We start from the raw sequence: 10,342 nt of genomic DNA, 5'->3' as shown, positions 1-10,342 counted from the left end.
ACGTAGGGAACCAGCAGTTAGCGTAATGGCTATGTCGCTGGACTCCCACGTAGTCGACCACGGTGCGCGTCCCGGACCCAGTGGCTTAAAACTCACGCCGGGCGCGTGTGCGTGCGTGCCTAAGATCCCGAGAGGAGAATGGAGGAGAAAGGATTGCGGTGTGGCCATCCTCCCTGGGGGGTGATTTCTCGCTTTCTGTCTCTATGTCTCTCTCTGTCTGGCGAGCGCACGAGCCCTATAGCGAAAACCTCTCAAAAAAAAAAAAAAAGCCACGTAGGGGGCATTAAGTTGCCTTTCTCCAAAACCTCGCCAGCTCTCGCTCAAATGTGCCGATTGTTTTTGAGAGCTTTGAGTGTCTCCTGCACTTCTCAATCTCCTTTTCTTTGCAACTTACTGGCTCTGTGATCTTGGGCAAGTTCCTTACCCTGTGTGAGCCCTAGTTTTCTCATCCATAAAGTAGCCATCTGAGACTCACCTCGCAGAGTTGCGTGAGGATTGTGTGGGGTATCCACGAAGGTGCTTTGTAAAGTGTAACGTGCCTACAGGTGAGAGGAGGTGTGATGAAGGTCTCCGTCAGAGGTTAAACTTCAAGGCATAGCGTGACATGCTTGTCCTTTGAGTTAGATACAAGTTCACTGGAACCATGTTAAAATGAGACAGCCTATACACGGAAGGCTGTAGTTACCTGGATTAACCTTTTGCTGTCACTAATGAGGGTCAACAGGGAGAGATCTTTCTCTTCTGAGGACCTCGTCCTTAGGGCTTCTCCTTCCAGGCTACCTATGAGTGACGTGCTCTGTGTTTTATAGTCCAGGAAGTTCCCTCAGCAGGATGAGAGAGTTGGGCTGTCAGCTGTGTACACCTGGGGGAATCACAGCTGTGGAAGGACAGAAGGACGGAGCTCAGTTTGCTGTCAGTGCCTGTGTCCAGGCTGCAGGTCCTGCTGGCCTCGCCTCTCCTCTGTAACTAGTTGTTCTAGGTAGGCCTCTTTTCTTGCTCGAAAGAGATTGAGAGAGAGAAAGTGAGAAATCTCCTAGGGACAAGGGCCAGTCACTTCTACATTCACTTCACCAACATGTTTTTCAAGCCGCCGGGTCTAGGACTCAAACTATGCAGTCAGCCAGTGGGATCCAGCTGCCTTAACCACCACGCCACCTGACTGGCCCCCAAAGTACCTTTTCACTCTGTGCTTTCTCTTTCATTCTTTTGGATGGTTCTCATAAACCTTGCTTCATCTTCAGGCCTCTACCCTTTTCTGGGTGGTACCAGCCTCTTCTTATGAAGCTCTTTCTTCAAGATTGAGCTGACTTTTTTCTTTTTTTTTTTTAAGAATTACTTATTTTATTTTATTTATTATTCTTTAATTTGACTAGAAGCGGACTAGGAGAGAGAGAGAGAGGGAGAGTGAGAAAGACTAGGAGAGAGAGAGAGGGAGAGTGAGAAAGCAAGCTGCCAGGTCCAGGACTTGAGCCATGGTCAGCCATGTGGGAATCCAGTGCCTCAACCACCACACCACCTGCCAGCCCCTGAGCTGACTTTTTAGTTGGTTGGTTGAGTTTTGGGTTTTCTAAGCTAAGTGTCCCTAAAATAATTTCTGGTGGTCTCAAACAGTCTACTCTGAATCTCATGTGTCTGTCACACGCAATGACAGCCTCTCCTCTCTTCTCTCCTCTGCAGTGGGTTAGGACACGTCCTTTCAGTTTCTGTTTGCAAGCCTTCATTTGAGTAAATTCTGATTCTTGATTTGTTTCAATCTTATTAAATCATCACCCACTTCAAAAATACAAGAAATACTCTAAATGCATACAGATGTATAAAGAGAAAGGTAACAAACACGCATGAGTTGCCTCCCCCGTTTTTATAGGCGGGGTAGCAGCTGTAGGACCTGATCCTCGGCATGGCCCGTCTCCAGCTACAGGGTTTCCGTCAGTCCTGAGGGTGCACAAGCTTCACCCCAGGTTAGACTGTTAGGTCAACTCTTTGACCTGAGTTACAACTCAGCCTCTTGGTTTGATAGTTTCTTTAGAGAATTCTCAAAACTTCCCGTGTTTCTGCAGTCTGGATGTATGCGTGGCCTCCGAGAAGGAGCCCGATGATGATAGCCATGAGCTCCCGTGCGATATTTTGCAGATGATAGATCTTTCTTACACATCTGCCTATTTCTTCTCCACGGCAACCCCCTTGCGGTGATCCTGCACGTGGTAGATCCAGATCCCCTTTTGCAGAGGAAAAGTAGTCATAGTGGATGAGTCTAGAACATTCAGCCTCAGCATGTCAACAAAAGAGTAGTTTGCCTTTTGGACAACAGATGGATTTTAATACACGCAGATATTTGTACTGTGCTGCCTCAGTTTATTTCCTTTGATTTGGGCTCTTACTCATTTCCAATTGTTCTTTCTTTTCTTCTTTTTCTTTTGTAAAATTTCTTTGGATGTGTGTGCTTGCCAAAGAAAGAGGGAGCGGTGGAAGGTGAGAAAGCAACCCCTGTGGTGTTCTCTTCCTCCACTCCCTTCTTGGGATTTGGGGTACGCCAGCACAGGCACCCAGTGTTTTTTATCAAGCTGCTGGGTCTGGGACTCGAATTGCACAGTTGGCCGTGTGGAAGCCAGCCGCCTTCATCTCTGTTCCACCTGCTGGTCCAATCTCTGTTACTTCCTTCTGGTCAGAGGTTATGAAGCGTGCTAAGGTTCCTGGTATGTATAGTGAGAGATTGCTTTCCAGAAGATCTTACAGCACAGGCCCCCATCTGCACTACACCCTGCTTAGCATGAAAGAGAATAGGTCCTTAAATCTTTAATTCATACATTATTGGGTAGAAATGGTGTCTTATTTCCACATCTGAGCTGTTGTATTTTGATAATCTTGTGTTCTTTTGTATGTTGTATTTTCCTTTATTCTGTATAATACTAGTGTTCGAGAATAACGCATTAGTGATATTTTCTGCCTCTTTTTGTTGTTAATATTAGGGAAATTCTTATAAGCTGTATGAATTACCAGGCTATATTTACCAAAGTTAATTTTTTTTATTACCATCTTTTTTAAAAAGAATTATTTATTTAGTTTCATTTGTTATTGTTACTATTTTTTAAATTTGACCAGACAGAGTCAGAGAAAGAAGGGAAAGTGAGAAAGCAAGCTGCCAGGTCTGGGACTCAAACTGCAGTAGGCCATGTGGGAGTCCAGCGCCTTTCACCATCACGCCACCTGCCAGCCCTATCAAAGTTAATATTTTATTTAATTAATTTTTTTGGGGGGGGCGGAGAGATTTTTTGCTATAGGGCGCGTGCGCTCGCCAGAAAGACCGAGAGAGACAGAGAGATAGAAAGCGAGAAATCACCCCCCCCCCCAGGGATGGCCACGCTGCAATCCCTTCTCTATTCTCCTCTCGGGATCTTGGGCACGCACGCACACGCACCCGGCGTGAGTTTAAGTCACCAGGTCTGGAACTCAAACCGCAGTCGGCTACATGGGAGTCCAGCAACACAGCCATTGTGCTAATTGCTGGTCCCTAATTAATTTATTTTTAATTTAATTTTTTTATTTGCCAGAGGACATGTGTGCTCACTAAAGAGAGAGAGTACCCCTAAATGAGATGTGGTCTAATCCCTCCTCTTATTTCTCCACCTTGTCAGGATTTGCAGGGTTCAAAGAGCGCGGTTGCCCTGCCCATGTGGGCTCAAGCTCCCAGGCCATGGAGCCAGCCCAGTGCTAATACTTTAAATTATCTTTTTTTTCTTTTTTTTGCTACTTTAAATGATCTTTAACTGTAAGTATTGGATTCATCTAGGGAGATGGGCCAGGCTAGCAAACCACCCATCTCTACCCAGAGGGAAGCAATATCCCTCAGCACCGGGGGACTGCTCTTTCCTCAGTGAGTTGATCTCATGTTTCCCAGACTTGAGCTACGTGCCATCTTCATGACTGTGGCCGTATTCTGTGCTGTTACTAAATGTACTTTACAGTACTCATTTTACTTATTTAAATACTGGGTCCTCGGGAAAGTCATGACACATTTTTGCCTAGAAGAGTACCTCGTGACTTTTCTGATGACCTAATAAATTTATTTAAAAAAAAACCCAAACTTTATCAGGACCAGTAGATAACATAGGAGTTTCATCACTGGATTTCCACGTTGCCAACTACCATTCAAGTCCTGGGACTGATGGCTTGAAAATCATACTGAACATGCGTGCATGCCCAAGATCCCAGGAGAAGACTGGAGGAGAAGGGACTGTGATGAGACCATTCTCCCTGCGGGGTAATTTCTCACTTTTCCTCTCACTGTCTCTGTCTCTCTCCTTCCCGGTGAGTGCACGTGTCTAATACTTCTTTAAAAATGTTAAAATAAAATATACCTTATCACTTCTATAAACAAAAAAACCAGTATCATTGGCCTTAAGTAGAAAATCATCTTAAGCACAGTGAAAAACAAAACAATCTTATTAAATTTTAAGCCAGAGCCTGTTGCTTGCAGATATCTTGGTCTTGGGCCAGCTCTGTGGAGTGGTAATGCCCTGCTCGAGGGAAACTGCATCTCACGTGCTGACTGTAGTTTGAGTCCCCAGTCCAGTTGGCCTGGAAACACACTGAGTATATGCTTGAGCGTTGATCTGGCAAGCCGGAGGACTGGAGGAGGGAGCACACCATGACCAGACCCCATGGAGGGTGCTTCTCCCCCTGCCCCCCCCCACTCACTCTTAATGTACTTGTACACTATCACAAAAAGTAGGGAGAACGTTTTTCATTGCAAGTTCTATTTTTTTATTTATTTAGTTAGCTTTTTCTAGAGGGCATGTATGCTCATCAGAGAGAGATAGAAAGATGGAGATCCTCAAGGGCGATGGCCACACCGCAATTCCTTCTCCATTCTCCTCTTGGGATTTTGGGCACACTTGAACATGTGCGTGATGTATTTTTCAAGCCACCAGGTCTGAGACTCAAACCACCCAGTTGGCCATGTAGGATCCAGCCACCTTAACCACCACACTATTTGATCCTCCTAAAAAAAAAAAAGAAAGAAAAAGAAAAATGTTGATTGTCATGCTGCCTTCATTAAAATAGAATCTTTTTAAAATTATTTATTTACTGGGGGCCGGCAGGTGGCATGGTGCTTTAGGGCGCTGGACTCCCACATGGTCGACCACAGCTCAAGCCCGCTGGGTCGCCACCAGCTCAAGCCCCAGACCTGACAGCTTCCTTTCTCACTTTCTCACTGTCTCTCTCTCTCTCCCCACTCCCCAGTCAAATTAAAATAAATAAATAAATGGATAAATAAAGTTAAAATAATTCTTTAAAAATTATTTATTTATTATTACTATTTTTAAGTTGCTGTAGGGCACGTGCATTCACCAGAGAGAGGGGGAAAGTGAGAAAGCTAGCCATCAGGTTTGGGACTTGAACTGTGATCTGCCATGTGGGAGTCCAGTGCCTTAACCACCACACCACCTGCTGGCCTCAAAATAGAGTCTTAAAGACAGAGTAGCACCGGACTTAAGAGTTTTTCCTCAAGACTGGCAGAAGGATTTTAACAGAATAAAAAGATGGAGCAGTATTTTTCATTTTGGGACTTAATATTCAATGTTACACGTACAGGCTACCCCAAATTATCTGCCATTCTACCTGTAGTGTATGTCCTATTCTAGGAAATAGTGTAGCTCGCATTGCCTTAACAGACCGACTCTGAAACCTCAGTGCCTCAGCACCACAAAGGTCTCTGTCTCCTGCTACATGTCCAGAATGGGGTGGGTAAGGATGGCGGGCAGGCTGTGCTCTACATAGTCACTACTAAGCCAAGGGAGACTGGTCTGGAACTGTGGTGGTCACAGGATAGGAGAGAGGTTGTAGGGAACTTGCACCTGTTCTTCTCCGTTCTTTCCTGGGCGTTCTGACCTCACTTGGCATCTCAGCCCATTGGCTAGAACTCGTCATATGACGTCACCCACGTGCCAGGGAGCTGGGAAGTACAGAGGAGCGTGTGGGATATCTGATGACCACTGCTGTCTCTGCTGGCCTGGATGCATCTAGATGAGGAATGGAAATGGGCAGTTTTTGTTCTTGTATTTTGTTTTTAGCAAAGTAATTATTATATATGGGGTAGTTTCCCATATTATTAATATTATAATTTTTTTTAAGGTTTTTGCCATAACGAACTCGTGCTTGCCAAAGAATGAGAGGGAAAGTGAGAAATCACCCTTAAAGGGGATGGCCACCCCCACAATCCCTTTGCATCCATTCTCCTCCTGGGCTTTTGGGCACACATGCACGTGCACCTGGTGTGATTTTCAAGCCTCCAGGCCTAGGATTTGAACCATGGTTGGCTATGTGGGAGTCCTGTTTTAACTACCACACCACCTGCTGGCCCTATTAATAATATAATTCTAAAAAGTGAAGGTGGTAATGGTGTCTCCTTTCTTGAAGCTTCATTAAAGAACGGTCAAAAGTCAACACAGTTCCTCTCACTATCACAAAAAGTAGGGAGAACGTTTTTCATTGCAAGTTCTATTTTTTTATTTATTTAGTTAGCTTTTCCTAGAGGGCATGTATGCTCATCAGAGAGAGATAGAAAGATGGAGATCCTCAAGGGCGATGGCCACACCGCAATTCCTTCTCCATTCTCCTCTTGGGATTTTGGGCACACTTGAACATGTGCGTGATGTATTTTTCAAGCCACCAGGTCTGAGACTCAAACCACCCAGTTGGCCATGTAGGATCCAGCCACCTTAACCACCACACTATTTGATCCTCCTAAAAAAAAAAAAGAAAGAAAAAGAAAAATGTTGATTGTCATGCTGCCTTCATTAAAATAGAATCTTTTTAAAATTATTTATTTACTGGGGGCCGGCAGGTGGCATGGTGCTTTAGGGCGCTGGACTCCCACATGGTCGACCACAGCTCAAGCCCCAGACCTGACAGCTTGCTTTCTCACTTTCTCACTGTCTCTCTCTCTCTCCCCACTCCCCAGTCAAATTAAAATAAATAAATAAATGGATAAATAAAGTTAAAATAATTCTTTAAAAATTATTTATTTATTATTACTATTTTTAAGTTGCTGTAGGGCACGTGCATTCACCAGAGAGAGGGGGAAAGTGAGAAAGCTAGCCATCAGGTTTGGGACTTGAACTGTGATCTGCCATGTGGGAGTCCAGTGCCTTAACCACCACACCACCTGCTGGCCTCAAAATAGAGTCTTAAAGACAGAGTAGCACCGGACTTAAGAGTTTTTCCTCAAGACTGGCAGAAGGATTTTAACAGAATAAAAAGATGGAGCAGTATTTTTCATTTTGGGACTTAATATTCAATGTTACACGTACAGGCTACCCCAAATTATCTGCCATTCTACCTGTAGTGTATGTCCTATTCTAGGAAATAGTGTAGCTCGCATTGCCTTAACAGACCGACTCTGAAACCTCAGTGCCTCAGCACCACAAAGGTCTCTGTCTCCTGCTACATGTCCAGAATGGGGTGGGTAAGGGTGGCGGGCAGGCTGTGCTCTACATAGTCACTACCAAGCCGAGGGAGACTGGTCTGGAACTGTGGTGGTCACAGGATAGGAGAGAGGTTGTAGGGAACTTGCACCTGTTCTTCTCCGTTCTTTCCTGGGCGTTCTGACCTCACTTGGCATCTCAGCCCATTGGCTAGAACTCGTCATATGACGTCACCCACGTGCCAGGGAGCTGGGAAGTACAGAGGAGCGTGTGGGATATCTGATGACCACTGCTGTCTCTGCTGGCCTGGATGCATCTAGATGAGGAATGGAAATGGGCAGTTTTTGTTCTTGTATTTTGTTTTTAGCAAAGTAATTATTATATATGGGGTAGTTTCCCATATTATTAATATTATAATTTTTTTCAAGGTTTTTGCCATGACGAACACATGCTTGCCAAAGAATGAGAGGGAAAGTGAGAAATCACCCTTAAAGGGGATGGCCACCCCCACAATCCCTTTGCATCCATTCTCCTCCTGGGCTTTTGGGCACACATGCACGTGCACCTGGTGTGATTTTCAAGCCTCCAGGCCTAGGATTTGAACCATGGTTGGCTATGTGGGAGTCCTGTTTTAACTACCACACCACCTGCTGGCCCTATTAATAATATAATTCTAAAAAGTGAAGGTGGTAATGGTGTCTCCTTTCTTGAAGCTTCATTAAAGAACGGTCAAAAGTCAACACAGTTCCTCTGAAGAATAAGAAGGCCTCCAGTTTTCACGAGTTTGCCCGGAATACCAGTGATGCTTGGGACATTGGCGACGATGAGGAAGAGGACTTTTCCACCCCACCTTTCCAAACTCTGAACTCAAAAGTTGCTTTGGCAACTGCAGCCCAAGTCCTAGAAAACCACAGCAAGCTGAGGATAAAACCGGAGCGGTCCCAGTCCACGACGTCCGACGTCCCTGCCAACTCCAAGGTCGTCAAGTCCAGCAGTGATGCCCAGCTGTCCAGAAACTCCAGTAAGTCCAGCCTGCCGCTTCCATAGGCTCAGCCTTCTCAGCACAGTGCGTGTTAAAAAAGGTGATTTTCCTTCAGGGCATCACTCAGTTCTTCCATGGGCTGATAAGTAAGCGAGCTCAAACCCGAGGTACCACATCAGTGGGTCTAGCGGGTCACAGCTGTTCAGCCTTGGGGGCTGCCCAGCCCTGTGACCTGGGCCTGCACTTCCTGACGCCCAAGGGTTTTCTGCCATTCTCCTCCCCTGTGGCAGATTCCAAAACTTTTGTGATTTGATTGCTCCAAGTTGCTTTTGGCCTGATCAGGTTTACAAATATGGATGAATGGATTTAAGATCATTAGTGGCTGAATTTCACATATGCCAGGCCTGTTGATTGCCTTCCTCAGCCTTGAGGAACATAAGGTTGTCTTCTTCCTGTTCTTGCAGAAGGGAACAACAGGTGCCTGAAGGCAGCAGGCATGGCTTCCTGACCACCAGGGCTGCCCTCAGGTAGCGAGGGCGAGGGCGGGAGGAGAGGCCCGCTCTGCTGCGTTTCAGGAACGAGGGCAGGAGGAGAGGCCCGCTCTGCTGCGTTTCAGGAAACCGGCTTCGATAGCTGGGTGGGGACTCTCGGTGTACTCTCTTCAGTGCCCTTGCTGGGCTAATATTGTCCTTGCGGTTTTATCATGGTCGGTTATTCTGAGCTGGCGAGGGAAGCGCCGTCACTCTAGGGAAAGTTACAACAGCTGACTAGTGACGGATGAGAGGAAGTGGGACTCCAGAGCCCAGAGCCTTGGCTTGTGTCCTGGTGCACGTTCCTCGAGATTCAGGCCAGGCCTACGGTCATGCAGTTATGCCGCAAGACCTTCACAGTCATTCCGTAGTCACCTTCCATTGCTGGTGCAGGGCCGAGCGGGACCCTTCAGTGCCATGCCCAGGCAGGGCGCTGTTGGTTGACCAGGTGACCGACTTTACAGGCTACACCAGGTGTCTAGGGGTCTCCAGAGAGTCCCATTGGGAGGAAGGCCCCTGCCGTGAGCTCTGATGACCGCCCCCGTGCCCTGCAGTGTTCTCCTTTGGAGGGTCCCTCCTGTGCGCATCTGTCTGTCAATAGCGAATGTCAAGATGTGCGTCTGCTTCATCTTCGCGGTGTGTGGTGGGAATTTCCCAGGCCTCTCGTCTCACTGGGTACCCCAGCCAAGTACCTTGCGGCAGTTCGTAACCTTTCTGGTAGTGCTGGCTGACTAGCATTCATTGTTTAATTTTTGTCGTGGCTACTACTTTTTAAGGTGAAATGTATAAATAACATGAAATAGTCCTAAAGGTCAGTCAGAATTAATAACTGGGTTCATTTGTGGTAGTAAAAGGGCTTTGGAGTCTGACACGCCTGAGGTGGCATCTGAGCTCTGACTGCTTAACCTGTCTGAGCCGTGCTTTCCTCGTCTGTAAGATAGTGAGAAATTCCTGCTTCAGCTTGAGTCCCTGCTCCTGTCATTTCAGTTATATTCTGGTAGAATTAAAAGCTGGTTCCTTTTGGTGGCACTTGTGGGAGCCCTGAGGAACTGCAACCAAAGCGAGACTGCCTGAGGCTAGAGCATCTCCCCCGATGTGCAAGGCCCAGGCGTGGACCAAGAACAGACTGGAGTTGTTCTAGAATGTCGATCCTCTCAGGAACCAGCAGGTAGCGTAATGGCTATGTCACTGGACTCCCACGTAGTCGACCGCAGTTCGTGTCCCGGACCTGGTGGCTTAAAACTCACGCCAGGCGCGTGTGCGTGCGTGCCCAAGATCCCGAGAGGAGAATGGAGGAGAAGGGATTGCGGTGTGACCATCCCCCCTGGGGGGTGATTTCTCGCTTTCTGTCTCTGTCTCTCTCTGTCTGTCTGGCGAGCGCACACGCCCTATAGCGAAAATCTCTC

The 10,342-nt window shown here is 46.7% G+C and overlaps 1 protein-coding gene across 1 annotated transcript in view; it reads left to right on the top strand.

Annotated features, from left to right (window-relative positions):
• The window catches only part of TBC1D22B (TBC1 domain family member 22B), a gene marked incomplete in the record, with an annotated part of 102,702 nt that overhangs the window by 29,349 nt on the left and 63,011 nt on the right, over window positions 1–10,342 (top strand). Inside the window, 1 exon segment of the mRNA XM_014587860.2 lies at window positions 8,138–8,445. Coding sequence (XP_014443346.1) covers window positions 8,138–8,445 — 308 coding nt within the window.

The sequence above is a fragment of the Tupaia chinensis genome, unplaced genomic scaffold (genome assembly GCF_000334495.1).
Source record: "Tupaia chinensis unplaced genomic scaffold, TupChi_1.0 Scaffold000238_1, whole genome shotgun sequence".
NCBI lineage: Eukaryota > Metazoa > Chordata > Mammalia > Scandentia > Tupaiidae > Tupaia > Tupaia belangeri.
Note: the sequence above shows the minus strand (reverse complement) of the source record. Positions and strands in the feature narration are given on the sequence as shown.